The sequence below is a fragment of the Oxyura jamaicensis genome, chromosome 1 (assembly GCF_011077185.1).
Source record: "Oxyura jamaicensis isolate SHBP4307 breed ruddy duck chromosome 1, BPBGC_Ojam_1.0, whole genome shotgun sequence".
NCBI lineage: Eukaryota > Metazoa > Chordata > Aves > Anseriformes > Anatidae > Oxyura > Oxyura jamaicensis.
Window position 1 is genome coordinate 152,987,010 of NC_048893.1, and position 24,046 is coordinate 153,011,055.

The 24,046-nt window shown below is 40.2% G+C and overlaps 1 protein-coding gene across 9 annotated transcripts in view; it reads right to left on the reverse strand.

Annotated features, from left to right (window-relative positions):
• Nucleotides 1-24,046, reverse strand: part of GPC5 (glypican 5) — a 783,354-nt gene that overhangs the window by 647,335 nt on the left and 111,973 nt on the right. For all 9 annotated transcript variants that reach the window (XM_035319367.1, XM_035319357.1, XM_035319400.1 and 6 more), the window contains exon 3: nucleotides 13,727-14,421. In XM_035319367.1, the coding sequence (XP_035175258.1) occupies nucleotides 13,727-14,421 (695 nt within the window). The remainder of the gene's footprint in view (nucleotides 1-13,726; nucleotides 14,422-24,046) is intronic.

Below are 24,046 nucleotides of genomic sequence, written 5' to 3' on the forward strand. Positions count from 1 at the left end.
GGACATAACAGCCTGCTCCACCACAGACCTCTCCACAGGCCACAGGGGAACTTCTGCTGCGTGCCTGGAGCACCTCATGCCCTCCTGCTGCACTGACCTGGGGGTCTGCAGGGCTGCTTCTCTCGCTTTCTTTCTCGTTGCCCTCTCTCACAGCTGCTGTGTAACATTCTTTAACCTTTCTCATATATGTTTTCTCAGAGGTGCTCACCCATGGCTGCTGGGCCCAGCCGTGCCCTGTGGTGGGGCTGTTGAAGTCGGCTGGAAGTAGCTGTGTCTTCGCATGGGGCAGCCCCTCAGAGGAGCCCTGAAGCCCCCTGCCAGCACCATGCCATGGGCACCCAATAAAATGAGTATCTCCAGCAAGGAGTTGCAGAAGAGGAACACAGGCAATTTGGCAAATGGATTGAAAAAAGCACAAGGCTTTTCAGAAAGGCGTGAGACGTGAACTCGACACTGGATTTGAACCTCTTCCCACCAAGGGTGAGAAGTATGTTCTCTTGCATTTCCATAAATGAAAGGAAAATTAGCGGAAAGAGGAATTGGAAATGATGCATCTTGAAGCAGGTATTGAAAGCTGTGCCACCATATACTCAAATACTGAGAAGAAGAGAAATGAATGTAGCTGTCAACTTGATCTGATAGACATGGTTCCATGGCTTCATGTTCTGCTCTTGTATTTAAGAAGTTCTTGGCAGAAACAAGTGCTTCCAGTGTTTGCCACATATCTGTTGGTGTATCACAAACCTTAAAATAAACACACTAACAGAATATTAACAAGCATATGTCCAGCATAACTCATCATTTTTTTATTCTTTCCAATTTGCATTTGAAAAGCTATGCCCTGCTAAATGAAAGGGATGGATCATATCCTAACATATATTTTTTTTTTTCCAAAATGCACGCATATTTATGGATGTATTACTGCTTCTGTTAATATTTATTCTATCCATGGTTGGAAACCTTTTTTTCTACACATTGAAAGCAAATAAACCAATTGCAGTGGAAAAGACACAGATTTTGAGCTGAATTCTACAGAACTGAGCATACAACAGGGATTCCGACAAACAGGAGATGCTGAGGGATGTTTGCTACCATTTTTATGTTAAATATGGTAGCACTATAAATGTCCATGCTGTTTTATAGATTTTGTCATTATTTGGAAAACACTGTTTTTAGTTACAAAATCTATAAAACATTATGGGCATTTATAGTGGTAGAATATAGTGTGTTGTGAAAAGGGCAAGATTACAGAAACAAGGGAGATTAAGCAAGAAAAAATAAATGGGAAAACTGATAAGCTGAGTCCAAAAAATAACTTCTTATGCATAAAATGAAATGATGTTAACATACTCAGTTATCTTTTATACAAACATCTTTCAACTAATGTCTGCCATACCTGACTTTTTGTTGCTCATTTCATATGTTTAAAGAATAAATTTAAGCATATATCTTCAAATTGTTTTATATTAGACAACAGAGCATTCTGTCTATTAGAACTTAATTTTGGTTTCCTCTATTTTTCACTTTAGAGTTGGAAAAGCCTTGCAAATCAAATTGTCTATCATTTAAGCTATCAACATCACTGAACTTACAAAACACCCATGAAAACCTCCACACAGAATTCCAGATTTTAACTTACATTTTTGATGTTCTGGGTAATTTATACTCCTGAAAGTTGTTCTAAAATAGACCATGCTTCAATATAGTAATCTCTAATGCTATTTTGTATTTTTACTTTATTTGTGCATATAAACCAGGACCCTTAGTTGTTGTTTTTTTTTTTTTAATAGAACCATGCAATAAATATGTAAACAATATATATTTGTATATTAACATGTAAGTTTTGCTTTTTCCTCAGAGTTTCTGTAAAAATGTTTGTCAAAGACTACCACAGTAAATACTCTCAGGTTGCCTGGCACTAGGGAGACCTGGGTTTCTTTACTTGAAATTTATTTTCATCTTAAACACTGACTTTCTGTAAAACTTTCTGTCAGATTTTTCCATGTTGTATTTGCATTTATTTTCCTTAATACCTGCAGAAGTGGACTGTGAATTAGTTTGTATGTTGCTTTGTAAGTACTTAGTATGCACAAGTTTCCTGAAAAAGGTCTTTCTTTTTCCAGGCAATATTGTGATTGAGCATTGTTCATTTAGAACACCAAACAGTGTAAAGTTTCAAGATCAAATATGAGACTATTCATCTTCAGATCAGTGGATGCATGCCTCTGTGGTCATATAGGTGATGGTGGTGGTTTTTTTTTTTCATTTTCATTTGGAACCCTGATCACAAGTTCTATTCTCTTTCCTCAAAACATTAAATTCAAAAGCATTCAAAACTTACCTCAAAATTCCTGTCATCCAGTACTAGCTGAGAAGAGTTTATATACTTCAGTGTTGCTCTGACTGCAGTGGTGAGAAATAACACTCTTGGCTGCTCAATGACTTCCCCTCTTTCATGTCAGACATGAAACATGGCTTAAACCCTCCCATGCTTCTTACGAATGGTTTTCATAATTTCACTAGTTCCAAGCAAGTAATAAAAACTTGCTTTGTTGATTTTCAATGTTTTCAAAATTTTCCATTCTTTTTTCTTGTGATTGAAGCTCAGTTAAGCCTCTGGAGAAAGCTTCTTGACAGAAGCAAGGAGCTTTTCCACTTTGAAATACTGGGAAAGTAAAATATAACACTAGAGGAATCTAAATTAGATGGAGGTCATGACTGCAGTACACTTGCTCCTTGCTACATTCAAAAAATGACTGATGTATAAAAATACTTTATATACTTTATTACATAAGCACACAGTTTTTCACAGCTGCAGTTGGATGCTTATCTGTGGATGGAGGGAAATGGAAGGTGATGGTGTTCAACTGTGTGTTAAGTTAGGTATCAAACCTTCTTTTACAACACAATGAGATTAGATAGAATACAGAGTGTTTAAGATGAGGACTTTAAATTCAATTACTGTTCAGCAGCTTCCACAAATCAGTTTATATTGATCTTCTAAAGTAATTTAAATTAATCAATTTATCAAGTTATTTAAATTCAACAAAGTAAAGATGGCACAAACATAAGCCAAAAGCTTCAGGCAGAATTCCACAATTTTACTCCAAAGTCTGCTTTGCTGAAAATTACATATTTCAGATTTTCCTTTTTTTTTAAGCAGTATATGGCAAGTAGCTCACTCTGGTTCTGTCTCTTGTAAATTGTTAATGGAAATACATGCTTGCTTAAAGTTAAAAGCACACAAGGCTGAATACAGTTAGACATTTTGATATGAAGAAAAATATAATTAATTTTATGATTAAAATTTGATATAATATAAATTGTAATTTCAAAATATAACTAGTTTTATAATTAAAGCACCCTCAGATCCCTTTCTGCTGAGCTGCTCTCCAGCCACTCATCCCTCATCTGGACCGGTGTCCAGAATTACTCTGTCCCAGGTGAAGAACCGGGCATTTTCCTTTGTTGAACTTCATGCCGTTGATGACTGTCCAATGCTCTGGTGTATCTAGATCCCTCTGCAAGGGCCTCTTGTCCCTCCAAAAGTCAACAGCACCTCCTACTTTGGTATCATTAGCAAACCTGCTGAGGATGCATTCCACTCCTGTACCCAGATCACTGATAAAAATATTGAACAGAACTGGCTCTAGAATTGAGCCCCGCGAACACTGCTAGTGACCAGCTGCCAGCAAGGCATAGACCCATTTACTACAACCCTTTGACCTCTACTGTTGAGCCAATTCATCACTCAGCATCGTGTGAACCTATTCATCTCACAGTTGGATATGTTTGATCTATGGGAAGTTGGAAGAGATCTCCAGAAGATCATGTAGCTCAACAGCCCTGTTCAAGCAGGGTCAACTTGAACAAAGCTGCTACAACTTACCCCACCTGCAATGTACACTGTATTCCTGATAAACTATGGGATGTTGCTGGCAGTGGAACGTGGCAACGACCTTGCTCCTCTGCTGCTGCTGTAGTGTAAGCCTGTGAAGAGCAGAAGGTTGACAGAGTGTGGGGCACCTGCACATCTTCCCCAAAATCCACTTCCTTCACGCCTACTCATACTCCCTTTCACAGAATCGCAGAATCATTAGGGTTGGAAAAGACCTCCAAGATCATCTGGTTCAACCATCACCCTACTACCAATGTCACCCACTAAACCATGTCCCCAAGTGCCAGGTCCAATGTCTCCTGGAACACCCCCAGGGACGGTGACTCCAACACTTCCCTGGGCAACCTGTTCCAATGCCTGACTACTCTTTCTGAAAAGAAACGTCTCCTAATTTCCAACCTAAACCTCCCCTGGCACAACTTGAGGCCATTCCCTCTAGTCCTATCACCAGTTACCTGTGAGAAGAGGCCGACCCCCAGCTCCCCACAACTTCCTTTCAGGTAGTTGGAGAGAGCAAGAAGGTCTCCCCTGAGCCTCATCTTCTCCAGACTAAACAACCCCCGTTCCCTCAGCCACTCCTCACAGGACTTGTGTTCCAGGCCCTTCATCAGCTTTGTTGCCCTTCTCTGGACACTCTCTAAGGCCTTGATGCCCTTCTTGTAGTGAGGGGCCCAAAACTGAGTACAGTACTCGAGGTGCGGCCTCACAAGAGCAGAGTGGTGGGAAAGGATCACTTCTGTGATCACTGCCCTGATCCTCCCTAACTCTCTGCATCCCATCTCAGAGAAAATCCTCCTTCAGCGTTAAACGTGCCTGTTTTCCTTTCCAGCAAGAAACTGCAAGTAATCCATTATACATACAACACGGGCATACATACATACTTTTATATGCACAGTGTGGTTTGGCCATCCAATGCCAAAAGTAAGCAAATCATCTTGTCTCCCTATCACCCAGACTGCTAGTGGGAACATGACTGAAGTTTGTGAAGAGCTATCTAATCTAGGCCACTGGTCCTTACCAGGACCATCCTGTGATAGAACACTCCATCCAACACGGACAGCACTTCTCCTTTCTGCCCACACAAAGTGCAGCTGGAGACTTGTGTTATATGGGGCTTTCTTGTGAACAGAGAGGGAGTGATCTCAAAGGTAATAAGAGCAATCCCAACCAAGGAGCAGGAGCATGTGTAGAAGGAACTCTGGGACTTGAATGCGCTACGTTGTTCCTGATATCAAGCTGCTTTTTTTTTTTTTTAAACTACAGCATTGCAGAATTCCCTAATAATGATGCTGCCTGCATGCCTCTGCATTGTGTAAATGCTAAAATATGATGCCTACACAGCAGCAGATGAATCATAGACAGATGAAGTCAACTATTTGGAAGAGCCAGCTAGATATTTGACTCTACTTATCTATTTCCAAACAGATGAAGTACGGCTAGAATGTCTGCAATAGAGAAATTTACTGTGCAGTTTAAACACCAATAATATGTATAATAAACCAAAACAGTCTTATATTATATAATGCAGTGTAATCTGCTTAATGTGTAAAATAATAACTGAATAGGTTACTCTGTAATAATTGCTGTTTTTGCTCTAGTATATACAGGAAATTAGGCTGTGAAATTATCTTTTTACGTAGTTAATTCTTCTTATGTGTAGAACTTTTATTTCTTTTTAACTTGTGTTTTGATTTTCAGGCTATTTCATAAAAGCATATATACAAAATTTTTATTACATTTAATTTACAAATAAAACTTTGAATGCATCATTTTCAAATGTTTCTCATTTCATTTTATATTAAAGGAATGAGAAGACTGAGGTGGCAAGAGAAAATGCATGAAGTTAAGGTTAAAGCCGTTATCCATTTTGATAAAGGTTATGCAGCATTCCCATTCATAGTCCTCAAATTCAAGGAATTATGAATTGCTGATTCCTCCAGCCATGAGTCAAAACAAGAGAAGTTGGTGATAAAAGAGGTATTGTAGTTGATAACAAATGTGTGTCTCTTCTGTATGTATACAGTTAGGTGCACTGAAACATACCAGTGGAGTCCCCCAGGACTCAGTACTGGGGCCAGCTCTCTTTAATATCTTTATTGATGATCTGGACAAGGGGATCGAGTGCACCCTCAGTAAGTTTGCAGACGACACCAAGTTAGGTGCGTGTGTCGATCTGCTTGAGGGTAGGAAGACTCTGCAGGAGGATCTGGAGAGGCTGGACCGATGGGCCGAGGCCAACGGTATGAAGTTCCACAAGGCCAAGTGCCGGGTCCTGTACCTGGGGCACAACAACCCCAAGGAGCACTACAGGCTGGGAGATGTGTGGTTAGAAAGCTGCCTGGCAGAGAAGGACCTGGGAGTAGTGGTTGACAGTCGGCTGAATATTTATAGCCAGCAGTGTGCTCAGGCAGCCAAGAAGGCCAACAGCATCCTGGCTTGCATAAGAAACAGCGTGGCCAGCAGGTCCAGGGAAGTGATTGTCCCCCTGTACTCAGCTCTGGTGAGGCCATACCTCGAGTACTGCGTTCAGTTTTGGGCCCCTCGCAACAAGAAGGACATGGAGGTGCTTGAGTGAGTCCAGAGAAGGGCTACGAAGCTGGTGAAGGGTCTGGAGAACAAGTCTTATGAGGAGCGGCTGAGGGAGCTGATTGCACTCTACAGGTACCTGAAAGGAGGCTGTAGCGAGGTGGGGGTTGGTCTGTTCTCCCACATGCCTGGTGACAGGACGAGGGGGAATGGGCTAAAGTTACGCCAGGGGAGGTTTAGGTTGGATATTAGAAATAACTTCTTTACTGAAAGGGTTGTTAGACATTGGAACGGGCTGCCCAGGGAAGTGGTTGAGTCACCATCCCTGGAGGTCTTTAAAAGATGTTTAGATGTAGAGCTTGGTGATATGGTTTAGTGGAGGACTTGGACTAGGTGATCTTGGAGGTCTCTTCCAACCTGGATGATTCTGTGATTCTGTGATATGGAAACAGTATTAGAAGACATTCATATGGCAGTGTTTAATTAGACAGACTGCATTGTTTTAGGGTAAATGTTTATTATTTTCCTCATTTACTTAATTTTTCTGAATCATCTTCATTTTTAATGGAAGTGCTTTTTTTTTTTTTTCTTCTATTTTCCTGAATTTTCATTAGATGGTTAACTCTTAAGTTTTTCAAACAAAATCAAGGGCAGATATTTTAAATAAAACTTAGAAGTACAGCCTAATATTTTTCTTATAGTAAAATATTGTATCTCTGATTGTTATCAAATCAACAACTGTTTTTGGTAAACACTGTACTGTGTATTCTTACAGGCATCTGATAAAGAAGTTCATTTCATGTGGTCTGAATATAGCACCCAAGCTACAACTTTGTTTATAATAAGTGATGAATTTCAGATCTCTTTCATGACCTGATTTATGTAGATTTATAATTAGCATTTTCCAATATTAAGATTCCTTAAAAATAGAGCAATTCAAGTTTTATTTTTAATATGATCAAATAGCTTGTGAACTTATTTAACATGAATCCACTCTTAGTAAGCAACCAAAGTGCAGTAGCTATGAAGCAGTATGCACAATACTGCTATATTTGGAGGTATATAAGCAAATAAAAGGGATTTAGATAGTAAGGCAGTGGATTCACAGGATAGCTATTTCAAAAGATGCCCATTTCTTGCAACTCTTTAAGTGCCTCAACCTGTCACATTATGAAAGTTACTAAATATTCAGGTATGGCACTTCCCACAATTAGAAATACTGTTAATCTGGTCTTTTGTTGACCATCAAGCTTCCTCCTTCCCCAAAATCAAAACTGCAATTGTACTGTGGCTTGCAAGTGTATAAGTGTGTATTTGGGTCATCCAAATGTGTTTTTCATTGTCTTCATTCAGTTTCTTTTTTAAATCTCAGGAATGAATTGGTTTAGTATATTTCTATAAGTACTTTATATTCTGGAATGGCATTGAATAAAGTTGTGCAATTTTGCACTAGAAAAGCCCCAGTAAAAAGTAGCTACATAAACCTAGAATGAACAGAAAAACAAATATGCTAATGATAATGTTTTTTAATATCTCTCTTCATAGGAATATGAAATTCAACATGTCACTACTGCAGCAGTTCAGACTGCTTAGGTATTTATCGCTAGTGTGGTGGTTTTACCCAGTTGGGCAGCTGAACTCAACCACAATCATTCTCTCATGGTGAAAATAAGAGAAAAAGATGAAAAGGGTTCAAGGATTGAGATAAGGACAGGCAGATCATCCAGCAATTATTGTTACAGGCAAAATAGACTCAGCATGAGGAGATTAATATAATTTATTGCCTGTCACTAGCAGATTAGAAGACTGAGAAACTAAAAGCAAACTAAAAACACCTTCCTCCCAACCATCCTGTACCACCTCTTCCCCCCAAGCAGTGCAGGGGAACGGGAAATGGGGGCTGTGGTCGGTCCCTAACGCTTCATCTCCACCTCTCCTTCACAGTCACTCTCTGCCCCTGCTCCATGTGGGGTCCCTCCCACGCGATGCCGTCCTTCCTGAACTCATCCTGCAGGGGCTGCCCACAGGCAGCAGCTCTTCAAGAACTGCTCCCACATGGCTCCATACCATGGGGTCCATCCATCCATCAGGAGCAAACTGCTCCATCACGGGTCCCCCAGTGGGCGGCAGCTCCCCCCAGAACCCCTGCTCCCACATGGGCTCCTCTCCACGGGCTGCAGCTCCGGCCCGGGGCCTGCTCCACCGGGGGCTCCTCCACGGGCTGCAGCGTGGAGATCTGCTCCATGTGGGACCCATGGGCTGCAGGGGGACAGCCTGCTCCACCAGGGGCCTCTCCACAGGCCACAGGGGAACTGCTGCTGCCTGCCTGGAGCACCTCCTGCACTGACCTTGGTGTCTGCAGGGTTCTTGCTTACTCTTCTCTATCCTAGTTGTGCAGCTATTTTTTGCCCTAGCCACACAAGCCCAATATAGCTATTCATTTCAGAAAAATAATAAGTAAGCAGAGTGCTAAATATGGTCTATTACCTTCTTAGCAATGGCATTTTACAGCACAAGAAAGATTTTTTTTTCCTATTATCAACAGTATTAAAAAAAAAAAAAAAAGAGCAGGACAAAAGTCTCTTTCTGTACAATATAATCATGCACATTTTCAGAAGACATATAACTTAGAATTTCTTTCAGGATTAGGCTAAGATAAGAGAAATATATGCATGTCTTTGTATGCATATATAGCTTTCTACATCATAGTCACATACTTCATTTTCCTCCAGATCCCCAAATCATGAGTGCCCCGAATATACAATGAACAACTAATCGATATTTCTTTTCATCTCTTTTACTCACTATTAATCTCAGACATCGTTGATCTTTTGGGATTCAACAACAATAGCTTAATGTTAAATTTAGTTTGCAGGAAAGATTTTAATTATAAAGGCTTATGCCTTTTCTAATTCTTTTCTTTACTGATCCCTTCCCCTCCTCCTTCAGCTCTTGCCTCAAACCCATTTCACCTCCTCTCAAGTCCTCCATGCTGCTTTACCCAACACATGACAGCACAAGTCCTCACACCACGAAACAACATCAGGGCTCCCTGATCAGCTTATTTTTAAGCTTTCTAACCAGCATCCACACAAGAAAAGGGATGGAAAAACATAGCTGAGGATGATGCCAGAGCAAGACTTAGCAAGCCAAGGTGAGGCTGGCTTAAGCTGTCATTGAGACACATTGTGAGTGACATGGGAACTTGCCTTTCCATGGCAGGTGACCCTACCTACCATCAGCACATGTATAACGGGTACAAGTACACACTCTTCCACAGGGGACACTATGGTCCATCTACACTAGAACTTTAGAAATCTTACTAAAATCTATTTCCTTCTATCTCATGACTGAGATGCAGTGTCTAGATAATATCTGTAAAATGGAAGTAACATGAAATAATTTATGACCACTTGTAAAAAATTTCCATAGTTTCTTTTTTTTTTACTTTCCCTTAAACAACGTTTAAATGTGTTACAAAGTTCTTGCGTATTCATCAGCCTGTATAGTTGCCCTCACTGGAGATTTTCCTGACTATGCCATAGCTCACAAAAAATGGCACGTTGCTTAGCATAGAGAGCATAGGAAGAAGTTACAGGGTCCTATATAGAAACAGGCATTTTTACCTGTTACGTAGTGGATAACAACTGCACAATATCATCTTTTTCAAATTATTGTAATAACAAATAGCTTATTCTATTCTTGCTTTGTACGATGCTGCTCTCTTAAAACTCTATGGCATTACATTTGCATGAGTGTACATGCAGAAGACTGCTAAAAATGTTTCTATTTCAGCTCCTACTAGCTAAAAAGCATAGAACCCGCTGCACTGAGCATAAACAGTGCATAAATGGACATACGTAGGCTTCAGGAGCACAGAACAGAACTGGCATTAATTATATGCCTATATATATATGTATATATACATGTGAGCATATATAAATATGTGAATATTTGCACAACCACAGATTTCCAGTAGAGTCTGTGGAATAGCATGGAAAAATGTCCAGGTATAAAGATTATGAACTGATGCTGCATTTATCTGTCAGTAAATGGAACTGTTGGAAGAAGGAATTAAAGGTGTGAATTCAAAATAGGAAGAACAAAGGGAAGGAGAGATTGGAACTGTAGACAGTGTGGCACTGCTCTGCTGACCCAAGCAGAAAAGTGAACAAGTTGTAAATTACTGGAAAAAAAAAAAAAAAAAAAGTTTTGTAACAGGAAGTGGTGTTATGTAGGCATTGCTCTTTCCACACTAAACAGAAGAACATAATGTAAGAATATACACTAGATTTAAATACAGATAAACACACTGCACATTAGAAATAAATCCTTTACATATACTTATTTACTCAAACATACATATGATTAGATACAGAGCTATACAAATACACGTATCACTGAATAGGATACACTGCTGATTCTTACATTAACATTTGCATATGCATATTCCATATTTCCATACATTTTAAGATTTTTTTTCTTCTATCTGCTTCTTTAAGATTCAAAAAAAAGTACTTACTGTGATGAAATTCAGCTTTAAAACTGCAGAGACTGCTGAATGCCTAAGCAAGCCATTATTTGCTGGCTCACAATCATCTTCTCTGTGTCTGTTAGGATCACTGATGCATTAATTGCTTATCTAAATTTGAAATAGTTCATGAGTCACTCTGAAGATAAATAAATAAATTTTAATGAGCCAATTTCAACAGAAATCGTATCCTCTTCTTCTAAAAGCTGAGAGACTGTCTTTATTCCATGTCAGAATCAGCTTTTATAGCCAATGTATGGGCAAGTCTGAACTATACTCAAGCCATTATCAACAGTTCAGTACTGACCAACTAAATCACCATGCTTCAAGGGATCAATGTATCACAGTCTTATTGACCCAATTACATATCAAAGAAGGAAAGAACTGATCAACTGTAATAAAGAGATTAAGTGAAAGATGCTATAAGGTTTATGAACAGTCTAAACACATGGATCTGATGCAGACTGAGTGAAAAATGATTTTTTTAGCTTTTCAGGTTTGGAAGTGATTCTATATGAAAAGATCTTACTGTAACAGAAGTAAACAGTTGATCTTCAAGCAAATGCATTGCCACAAAATATCACTGCATAATAGATTTTCATATTTCTGATGTCTTGTGAGGGAAAGGGACAAGAAAGACATAAAGTTTTCAGAAATATCAAAATAAAACACTTTGGTTTGGACCAATCTGAATTTTTCATAACGCTGAAACACTGGGTGAAGGACTCTTCACCCATTTAGTTTTTCATTCAAATTGCATGAAAGATAGTATTTTGGAGAGTAAAAACTTCCATTTTGAAAACATAAGTGTGCCAAGAGACCTTAAGCCTGGGGCAATGTTGGTATACTCTTCAAAATGCAACCCTAAATCTTGAGAGGGGAGCTTTTTTCATACCAAATGACCCAGCATGAAGCAGAAAAGAGGCCCTTCCTTGAATCTTTACTTGCTTTTCCTAGCTCATTCCTGAAAACCATAGGGTAAAAGATTTTTTAAAAATAAATAAAATCTTAAGAGGAGCAGGGACTATCCCTAAAAGGCAAATGTAGCTTGGGAACACATTAGGAATTGGACAGACATCAGTAAGGAACCTTTAAGCCAAAATGTTAGTGAAAAACCTGTTCAAAAATCACAGCTTTTCTGAATACAGTTCAGTAGCTAGGGATCCTGGCTAAAGTAGCTGCCTTGTGTAAAGTAGATCAAATGGGAAATTCTGAGAGATGGTCAATTTACCTATTACTGACTGACTACAAGCAGAATTAAAAACCTGTTTTAATAGACTGTGGGTTTTAACACAGTAAGAAATGATGAATCCTCTATTTACTATGCTAGGGCAAGTAATTTATTGTCAGCTGCTTAGCAGAAAATGCTGTTTCAGCTGCAGCTAGTCAAGTAAGGAGTAAAGTTGTAGTATCCCTAGAAGTATTATTGGTACCTGCCACCCCACAGTGGTGCACAGCCATAAATGGACCTGTGTACCCTCCAAAAGTGAAGACATCTACCTAGACCAAGATATCCAATCCAGCTTTAAGGACAGAATATGCCACTGTCAGTGAAATCTGCATGAAGATATACAGAGAAAAATATACTTAAAAAATATATCATGGATTAAATATAGGAAGAATTTAAATTTTGCTACTTACACAACTTTAATGAATTTGCAGATATACTTTAATTCTAATGTGTAGCTAAATACCATGTATTTTCCCAAACCGTATTTAAATTTTTCACTTCAGGCACTCACAGATAGGATAGCTGCCACTTAACTTGCTTTTTCTCTTAAATTTATATAAGGAAGGACTTAGTTCATGTTGCAGATGAACTGTGCTACACTTTCTCTGCAACCTATATTATGCAAATAATATACTTCATAGGTTCTGTGAGGCAGGCCATTGGTAGCTAAAGTAAGAATTGCTTGTATTTATAGTTACGAGGATATAGCAATAACATGATTAAACATTTTTTTCTTACGTAGAGTTCGTGAAAAAAAAGGTTTTTGTGCTCTGAAAAGCTGTAAGATTCCAGTCCAAAAACAAATATTAATGCTGAGACTTACACTGTCATTTTCACAAACCTTGGGATATTATTTTATCGTTAAAGAATATTTGAACATATGGAGAATATATATTTGTGGAGTTACTTTTCACAAGATAATTTACTCCCCTCCTTTTAATATTTTAAACTTCCAAAATTTACAACACATTCCACTTTTTACACTTGGTCAGTGTAGAAGGGAGATAAGATAAATTAAGAGATGCAGTTGTAAAATTAAGATAACTTAAGAGATGCAGCTGTAAAGTTAAACCTAAAACTATTTGGTACATCTATTGAAAATGTCAACTTCTAAACAAAAAGGGTGAAGGAATTGAAGTTTCCATTCAAATGTGCAACAAAATTTTCACTCAGCAAAATTTTGAAATATCTGTGGTTTCAAGGGAAAACATTTTTCAACATTAGTTCAAATATTTAAATGATTCTGATTTTAAAATACACATTTATGAATTTCTGTCCTTTTGAAAATCCTTTAATTTAAATGCTGCCAAAATGCTGAATCTCAACTTGATGCCAAACTTGTGAATTCATTATGTGAAATTAGAAGTTCAAGTGGATGATTAAGTTACATCAAACTATAGTGTTGGAAAAACACGTTAAATAAAACTGAATCTGGATACAAATGTGTTCATTGCCATGAAAAAGGCCACACAAGTACTAGCTATTAGCGCTACTTTCTCTAGTGTCCTGTTTGCACCAAGCATGGATAACAGCTTCTTACCTGCTCAGATAATTCAGATCCGTGTACACGAGCTTGAATGAGAGCATCATTAACAACTGAATGGAAGTTTAGAAGCACGTGCTCAATGTCGTATGTCCCACGCATGGCGCTTGAGAGCTCCTCCAAAGACTGAATATATGCCTGCCAATGAAGATCAACTTCTGCCATGTAGGCTAAGCAGCCTCGGATGACATTGAGGCAGTAGCCCATACAGGGCTTACTTAAAGTCAGCCCTTGGCAATGGGGGCAGTACTGCATTCTCAGTAAAGCTCTGCTGCAGTCTTTAGAGAAATGCAGATGATCTGTTGTATTGATAACTTCAATCCCCAAATTCAGAGCCTGCAGGAAAGTCCGGCTGGGTAACAGTGATCTTCCCATTTGTACTATGACCTTCTTGGGAATGTTGCCAAAGGGTCTGATATCTCTCCTTGCCATTCGAAGGCACTCCGCATATTCCAGTGAAACATCAGTCTGACCAGGGTTAATAATGTGATTGTAGACCACTGGGAACAGGTTGTCAAAAAATCTGTTGACAAATTCCTCTGTGCTGATGTCTGTGCCAAATATGAAGAGTCCAACATCTGTGAAAAACTCCTGAACACGTGTAGCAGCCTCAGCAGCCATGTTCCTATACACATTGCAGAAAAGTGTGCTTGTGTAATTCTCAGCTAGTTTGATGAGTGTTTCAAAGGTTTCTGTAATAAAAAAATAAATACTTAGATAAATAAATACTTAGAAAAAAAAATAAATACCTAGAATACTTAAATACTTATCTTTTACATTTATCCTGAAAGCATTTTTGTAAAGATTATAAATTAGAATTTATGCAGAGAGAATACTCACAAACTCTGACAACTACATTTTCTATACAAGCAAACACCTTACAAATAAAGTTACAACACTGTAATAATTCATCTGTATTCTTGGAAGAATTTATTAAGTACAGTCTGAACAAATATAAATGGAATCAGCTGTAAGCTGAGTTATTAAGCTACAAAATATAACAAAGCATTACTGCCTACATATACGTATGTGATCTCTCTCATCCCACAACTCATTCTGCAACTTGCAATAAAAAGTTAAATGCTCTTAGTCATTCTACCTCAAGTCTTTCCTCTTGCTATCTTAAATGGATAGGCCAAAGTAATATTAAACAATTGAAATGACTCTTCCATTCCATTAAAACTAACCTTTAAAAGACAAAGTGTTTGTCTTCTTGTCTTCCAAAGGAAGGAAATGTACCAAACACACAAGAGAACATGCTTTTAAATAACTCTGGTTAGACTGTCAATTGCTGCGGTCAAAGTTATGGAACATGGAGAATTTCTCTCACTGGTCATTGTGCTGGATACTCCCTCTCTAAGCCTCAAGATCAACATAGCCTGTTAAGCTTGTATAGGTAAATTTGTACTTAGTTATATGTGTTAGGTGGTAATACTTATGTACACTGAGTAGTTTTTATCAAAACAATTAAAATATATTGGAAAAGAATTCAGTCCTGACTTGATCTATGATTTACAGGTGTAAAAAGAAAGGGAAAAAAAAAAAAAAAAAGAGTGTTTGCATTGAGGAATTCCGAGATCTGCCTGAGAAGTTTGCATTTCAGGTTAGGCAAAGGAGCAATATAGAAATCAAAAGGAAACTTACCAGGAGCTTAAAATAAAAACACAATGAAACATCATGTATTACAAGTATTAACTCATTTTATCCACTAGACAGCTATGGCTAGGTCCTTTTCAACCCCCCAGGCCATTCTATGATTCTATGATTCTATGACTCGGTAAGTTTATTTCATTCATTCAATATGGAATCTAATGCCTTAGAATTACAATTCTGTGTTAAAAAATAAAAATTAAAAATCTTCAGAAGCAACATAGAAGACACAAATAGACAAAGGGAGGGGTTCATGGGATGCAATAGTATAAATGGACCAGTGTTATTAGAAAGACTGTAACCTGGTCTTCAAGGGAACTCGACACATTTAAAAATTCTTTTTCTTTTTCTATGGAGTTCTCCATAGAAATAAAGTTGAGGGAAAGCATGAAGTGCAGTCAATACTGTCCTACCAGTGATGTTAAAAATAGGAAGAGTCAAATAGTGTCAAAAGATATCAGGCAATTACTGAAGCAATTTGAAGTCTGATGAATAGCAATATTCAGGAACAGCAGAACACCAAGAATAATTCTAATGTAGTCACCAAGACTGGCTATCATGTCTTTAATATACATCTATACATAAGAATAAATGTCTCATTTCCAATAAAAAGCTTGTTTAGGTCAATGAAATAACTCTCACTGACTCCAGAGGGTTTGAAATTGCCATCTTTATGAAGAGAAAAAATCAAGACAAGACACATTTAACTCATCTGCTTATACTTTCTGTGCATTGTTTCTTCCAATAAAAATGAGATACGTGCTTAGGTAAGAATTTGTCATTACCTCTATTGCTCTGTTGCCTATTACCTATTAACTCTCTTCCATCCTCAAGAAGGTGGAAGGATTTTTGCTACTTCTCTTTTTTTCCATTCTTCTAGCATGTACATAAGTAAGAAAAAAAAATGTTGACTGCACCCTGTAAAGAGTAGGAAAATGCATTCAATTTGTCTCATTCTCATTATTATGACACATACATATGTGCCTCTCTCATAAGGTGAATTTCTCTATAAGCATGTACACATGACAAATACCACAGTGATTCAGCAAAAGGTTTGATCTGTTTCAAAAGTTAGACTCCCAAAGTTAGAAGTCTACATGCAGCTAGGCTCCTACCATACCCCGTGGAGACAATTCCTGCATTCAGTACAGGAAACTACCTTCAGCATACCCCATATGTTGACTAGTGGAAGTGCTTGCTGACTAAGACACAGCATCAGATTAACCAAGATGCCCACCTTAAGGCAACTGCACTGAGGATGACATCGCTGCCAGCTATAAAGGCAGCCTCTACCACAGCGGCTTGACTTAGCTGGCTGAAGAGCGTTCAGTACCATTTCCAATGGTAGATGCCATTTAGCTGCCTGTCCAGGAGGGCATGGGTATCCTGCAGGTCTTGCATCACACCTGACAGTTTAATGTGGGTATTATGCAATTAAAATAGTACTAGATAGCTGTGTCTAAAGAACTGAAGTAAGTTCTAGATATCTAGTTATCACTGACTGAAGAACCCTTAATTTGAAAGCCTGAAGTAGACAGAATATCAGACAAAAATTTAAGTCATATTGATTCCTGTTTTAGAGTGTTTAAAATAACAGCCAGTAAAATGGCTATTTTTGTAACTGTAGATCCAGTCTACACAAATTTGCTAATGTTTCAGATGAAATTTATTCAAGGAGGTAATATTAGTAAAATAATGATGTTACAATAATCTCTTTAGAATGACAGGAACAAATTTTCTATGACCCTTTTCAATTTTTTATTATTACTTTTTCATGGATAAAAAACATAAAGTATGTGATCTAAGATGTCTGCTATAATCTATAGCTGCAATATTCTATTAACAAGAGCACAAACATTAGATGAAAGAATAAATCATGCTGCACATGGATAATCAATAGATTTTACAATGTGGTCTAAACTATAACAAACTTCTGAGACTGAATTATGTTTTAGTACCTCAGCAACCCACAGATGAATGGATACAACAATCGGCTGCATGATTTATTGACTATTTCTGCTTTTCGAGACAGCATATGGTAATACTGGCCACTTGGATTTACAATTCTGCATCACGCTGTTTGTCATTTTAGCATTTTATTTCATTTTTTAATTTGTTAATCGGACTTATTCTACTGGCACATTTCTTGCTTTATAACCGCCAAAACTCTCAAGAAATGTGTTTTGCCCACAGACAGCTTGAACAATGTCAGAGAGCAAAGCAGATCTATGTTTACTTACAATATTGAACAGCTCCTGTGAACATTTACAACAGCAATCTACTTAAAATACTTTTAGAGACTTCAAGGACTAACCAGGTTATGCTGATTCAATACTGCAAGCATAGATTTAACAATGTGTTTCTGTATCTTTTTAAGTCTATAGGCCCAGACTAACATTATCAGTCTTAATTACTCAGCCATATTAAATAAGTGGCAAGCTTTCAATCAGCATAAAACTAATACATATAAAAGACAATTTAAATATAACTAAGATGAGCCAGACAAGCTTTTTTTACTGTTATTAAATGCTCACTTGTTTATAACTGCTTCTCTAATTTTCAGGCACACAGGTGTTCAGTGCCTCTTATTTCCATCCTTTATGAGATCTTTGTCGTAACCACTATGGATACTTCCTGCAGTGCTACCATGAGTAGTATCTAGTATTTACCATGGGTAATATGCAACTATATATTTTTGCTAAAACAAAAATTATGATTTGTACATTCTTAAGTCAAAAATCAGGGCTGTCAATATACTAGCCCCTTAATTTCTTGAAAAAAGAAAATCTTTCTGGTTTTGGTAAGAAGCAACACGACACAAGACTAAAAAAAAAAAAAAAAACTGTTTTAAAATGTAAAGAAACCATAATACAGTAATCAACCCAGTAGATTGCTGGCTTTAAAAGAGGACACAAAAGTATACATATGCTTTGTTTCCTATTACAAAGCAAGGAGAGAAAGAAATAGAAAAAAAAAGTATTTTTTTTTTTACTACTGGATTTTAATCAAACGTAACAGAAATAGTACACCACTGAATTTGGATTGATTTTAAACCAGCTCTGCAATTTTCATTTTTAATACTCTGGGGGAAGTTTCCTTATAGTACACATACCTTAGAAAATTAATTTAAACCAAATTTCTATAGCATTGCAAAAGTGACTGCATTTTCTGTAGTTTACCATTTCTTCCCACACATAAGTGTTATACATAAGCTGCCAAATGAGAACATGTATGGTTGAAATTCTGTATTAACTTTTCAAACATCTATAGTGCTTACCATAAATAGTTTAGTAAATTAAAATTCCAGTATCAGTAGTGGGCCAACAAGTAGTGAAGTATTGTAATTCAGTTATAAATCAACAGCCAACATTATATAATATATACTTAGTATACTTAAACTTAGTCAGGCCAAGATACAGAATCACAGAATCAAAGAATGGTTTGGGTTGGAAGGGACCTTAAAGACCATCACCTGTTCCAGTGCCTCACCACCCTCTAAGTAAAGAATTTATTCCTTTTACCTAATCTAAACCTACCCCCTTTTAGTTGAAAGCCATTACTACTTGTCCTATCACTCCACTCCCTGACAGTGTCCCTCCACAGCTTTCCCCCATTTAGGTACTGGAAGGCCACTATAAGGTCTCCCGAGAGCCTTCTCTTCTCAAGGCTGAGCTATGATTCTGTGTTACCCTGAGGAGAGGCTAGAGCCTGAGCTGGAAAGCGTCATGTGGAACATGGTAGATAAGGCTGCAATTTGCAAGGTCCTGCAGTTTTGCCATCTAACCTAACCCACAAAAGTGGCCTAAAAGAAAGCTGGAGATGGACTCTGTATCAGGAAGTGTAGCCAGGAAACAAGGAACAAGGCTTTGAACAAATGGAAGGGTGATTTAGATTAGAGGTGATGTGAGGAAGAAATTCCTCACTCAGAGCACAAAGCACACATGGTAATTAGGGCTGAAGATGCACCTTGCTTCTGTTCTTTTCCGTAAATTAATTTTGATTACCTAAAAAACAGTGTTAAAAATAAACCCAAGGCACAGGATGGGAGGTGGAGGGCAGTCCCTCTGGCTGAGGGGCAGCCTGTCTCTCTGGCAAGCCAAACAGCCTGGGGGAGCCAGCCCCAGAAAAGGGGCCCTCAGCCCCCCCAGCCCTCCTCCTTCTTCCACGTGAGGGCATCTTCCAGGTCACTTCCAACACAGCCACCTTTGGCCACGCGTGGGCCACTCCATCACAGAGGCTTGCTGAGGTCACAGTGGCCACCACTGCCCCGCCCTTGCTGCGGGCCCTATAAAACTGGACCCCTGCAGCTGGCCCACCACTCGCTGGGCTTCTGGGCACTCTGACTGCCAGCTTGTGTGGCAGGAAGAAGAGCCAAAGCAGCAAGGCAAGCAGCAGGCCTCCTTGGTGTGAGGACAGCAATGCCGTCCAAGGAAGCACTGAGAAGGAGAGCACCTAACAAGAAGGAGAAGTGTCATGGGCAGAGGGATCGTGCCTGCGGCACAACAGACACCAGTGCCCAAGGCACCTCTGGCGTGCGGCCCACAGACACTTATTATAAGCAGTACCACTGGCACCGCAACGACGCAGGGAACAGGCCGCCTCCTCAGCCATACAGCGACAGGGGGCCTGGGCCTAACCAGTGGTACAAGGGTGGCATGGGGTGAAGGCAGGAGCATCATCCGGAAAGTCATGGGGAGCAGAGGCGTCCCTGTCATCCAGAACACAGTGTGGGACCCAGCCATGGCCATAAAACAGATGGCAGCGTCAAACATGGAAGTGAACTGGACAGTGGCATGGGACCTAGGCACGGAACTGGATAACCCCCTGGTTCGGCACCCTGGCCTGAAAACATTCCAGACGGAAGGCATCCCGTGTGGGCAGTCCCGGGCAAGGACTGGCTTGTCCTTCTGCCAAACACCATGGAGCCCATGGAGCTGGATCCACCAGATGATGTGGAGGAACCAATGGAGGTGGATCCACCTCAGCCAGACCAGAGCTCTGACTACCCCAGCATGTCTTCACTCTCTGCTATGTGAGCACACCAACAGCATCACAGGAGGGCCCGGTGAGCTCCCTACTCTTCACACAGGCCCCATCTCAAGCATTAGCTTGGTGCCACCAAACACCATGGACATCCCTCAGGCTCACCTGCAAGATGTCCCGGCAATAAAGAACTCTTGCCAATTCTCAGGGGTTGTGTGAGTGCTTCTTTCCCATCCCCCAGCCCTTGTGCAACAGGCGGCATCCCTTCTGCACAGAGCCTCGAGGAAGAGCACAAGAGAGGACTCAGCTTCCTTTGGGCTGCTGCGCTGGAGTGACAGGAGGAGTCCTCAAGGGCCATCATGCACCTTTAACATTTGTGAAAATAGACTGAGGGGTGAAAATAGTAGTGTGTAGGCGATTATAGGTGGCTAATTTCTTATCCTAGGAGTGAGTTTCTATAGCTGAGCAATTGGTACCAACGGACATGGAGAAGGCTGAGGTACTCAGCAACTTCTTTGTCTCCGTCTGCACTGGTAGACAGGCTTCCCAAGTCTTTCATTTCCCTGAACCTGTAGATGGAGGCTGGGGGATCAAAGTCCCACCCACTGTAAGCGAAGAGCAGGTTCAGGACCACCTGATGAATCTAAAGAGGTACAAGTCTATGGGATCTGATGACATGAATCCCAGGGTCCTGAGGGAACTGGCTGATGGAGTTGCCAAGCCTCTCACCATCACAGTTGAAAACTCCTGGCATTCGGGCAACGTCCCTGGCGAGTGGAAAAATAGAAATATCATGCCCCTACTCTTGAAGAATTAAAACAAATAATTGAACAAAGAGCACTACTCTTCAACAATTAAAACAATTAGGAGACATTTCTTCTCAGAAAGAGTGGTCAGGCATTGTAACGGGTTGCCCAGGGAAGTGGTTGAGTCACCATCCCTGGGGGTGTTTAAGGAAAGGTTGGACATGGTGCTTAGGGACATGGTTTACTGGGTAACATTGGTTGTAGGGTGATGGTTGGACGAGATGATCTTGAGGGTCTTTTCCAATCTTAATTTTTCTATGATTCTGTGATTCTAACCCCAACTGCCTCAGCCTGTCTTCATAGCAGAGATGCTCCAGCTCTCTGATCATCCTCATGGCCTTCCTCTGGGCTCATTCTAATACATCCATGTCCTTGTGCTGGGGGCCCCAGAGCTGAACACAGAACTCCAGGTGGAGCTTCACGAGAGCAGTGCAGAGGGGGAAAATCACCTCTCTCGACCTGCTGGCCATGCTTCTTTTGATGCAGACCTGGACACAGTTGGCTTTCTGGATTCCAAGTGCACCTTGCTTGCTCATGTTGAGTTTTCATCAATCAGTGCCCCCAGGTCCTTCTCCTCAGGGCTGCTCTCAATCCATTCTTCGCCCAGACTGTATTTTTGCTTAAGATTGCCCCAGACCAGATGCAGGACCTTGCCCTTGGCCTTGTTGAACCTCATGAGGTTTGTACAGGCCCACCTCTCAAGCCTGTCCAGGTCCCTCTGGATTGCATCCTTTCCCTCCAGCATGTACCTACTTTGCAGAATTACGCAAAAAAAAAAAAAGGAATGAATTTGAAGTATGCAAGTGTCAGGTAGGTTAATAAATGTACCATTTCTAACTTGACAGTCCCAACACGCTCAGCTTCTCCTCATAGAAGTGCTCCAGTCCCTTGATCATCTTGGTAGCCCTTCATTGGACTCATTCCAGGTCTCTCCAGCACTGGGGGACCCAGAACTGGACACAGTACTCCAGGTGCAGCTTCACCAGTGCTGTGTAAAGTAGTTCATTTCTACACTAATTCATGAGCCATTCTTTAGAAATCAAGAACTAAATAAATACATGTTAAAAGATCCATTGCTGCTAGTAGCTTTGCCACTTCCCTCTAGCTCTACTTCAAATTCATACGCACTTTTTACTGTAGTCACAGCTGAGGACAAAAACAAATTTATTATTTTCACTTGTATTATGCTTGCTGCCAACTGACACTCTTACAGGCTTCCACAGAATCACAGAATATCCCGAGTTGGAAAGAACCCATGGAATCACTGCATCCAACTCCTGGCTCAACAAAGGACTACCTAAAAATTAACCCATAAGTCTGAAAGTATTGTTCAAACTCTTCCTGAACTCCTGCTGGCTTGCTGCTTTGACCACTTGCCTGGGGAACCTGCCCCAGTCCCCAACAACGCTCTCGGTGAAGAACCTTTCCCTAACACCCAGCCTAACCCTCCCCTGTCCCAGCTCCATGCCGTTCCCTCGGGTCCTGTCACTGTCCCCAGAGAGCAGAGCTCAGCGCCTGCCCCTCCGCTCCCCTCGTGAGGGAGCTGCAGGCCACCATGAGGCCTCCCTTCAGCCTGCTCTGCTCTGGGCTGAACAAACCAAGGGACCTCAGCTGATCCTCATACATCTTCCCCTCCAGACCCTTCACTATCCTTGTTGCCCTCCTTTGGACACTCTCTAATACTTTTATGTCCTTCTTATATTGTGGAGCCCAAAACTGCACACAATGGTCAAGGTGAGGCTGCACTAGCACAGAGAAGAGCAGGACAATCCCTTGCCTCAACCAGCTAGCAATGCCATGCTTGATGCACGCCATGACACAGCTCTTTTTTGGCTGCCAGCGCACACTGTTGACTCGTATTTAACTTGCTGTCGACCAGAACCCTCAGATCCCCTTCCACGGGGCTGCTCTCCAGCCTCTCATACCCCAGTCTGTATGTATATCCAGGGTTACCTTGTCTCAGATGCAGAATCTGGCACTTGCTCTTGGTAAACTTCATATTGTTGGTGGTTGCTCAGCCCTCTACTCTGTCAAGATGTCTTTGCAAGGCCTTTCCACCCCGAGGGAGTAAACAGGTCTTTCCAGTTTAGTATCATCAGCAAACTTACTTAATATGCATTTGAGTCCTGCATCCAGATCACTTATAAAAGAGAAACCCCACTAGTGACTGACTGCCAGCCTGATGTAATGTGATGGTAATGTCATCATGACATTAGCCAGCTCTTTGAGAGTACCCTGGAATGAATCCCATCAGGCTCCATAGACTTAAGTGCATCCAGCTGGAGCAGCAAATTCTGCACAAGTTTAGAGTTGGATGGGAGCTTATAGTTACCACAGTCATAGTCCTTCAGCTCAGGGCTCCAGGGGGTCTCAGGGCCCATCATCACCATTAAAGACAGAGGCAAAAGAGGCATTAAACCTCTCTGTTTCATCTACCTTCCTATTTGTGAGGTGACCATCCTCATCAAGTAACAGACCAATGTTATCTCTGGTCCTCCTTTTGCTGGTAACACACTTAAAGACCCCCCCTCCCCCCCCCTTTTTTTTTTGTCCCCAGCAATACTGGCCACCTTCAACTGTAATTCAGCTTTGGCTGCATGAATTTTCCCCCTTCAATGGTGAATAGCATTTCTGTAGTCCTTCCACGTCACCCAACCAGCTCACTTTTCAGTCTAACTTTCTGGCCTCATGAAACCAATGAACAAAAAGTCAAAACCTAGATTTCTTTATGCAGTTCACATATGTGTCCAAGATGCACTCTACTTTATGAAAAATTCTGAAAACCTATCTTTTAATAGTTATTGAGACTTTTCATGAGATTATCTCATGAATTACTATCTGATTTTGGTTGGCAAGATGCTTTTTAATGACTATTAAA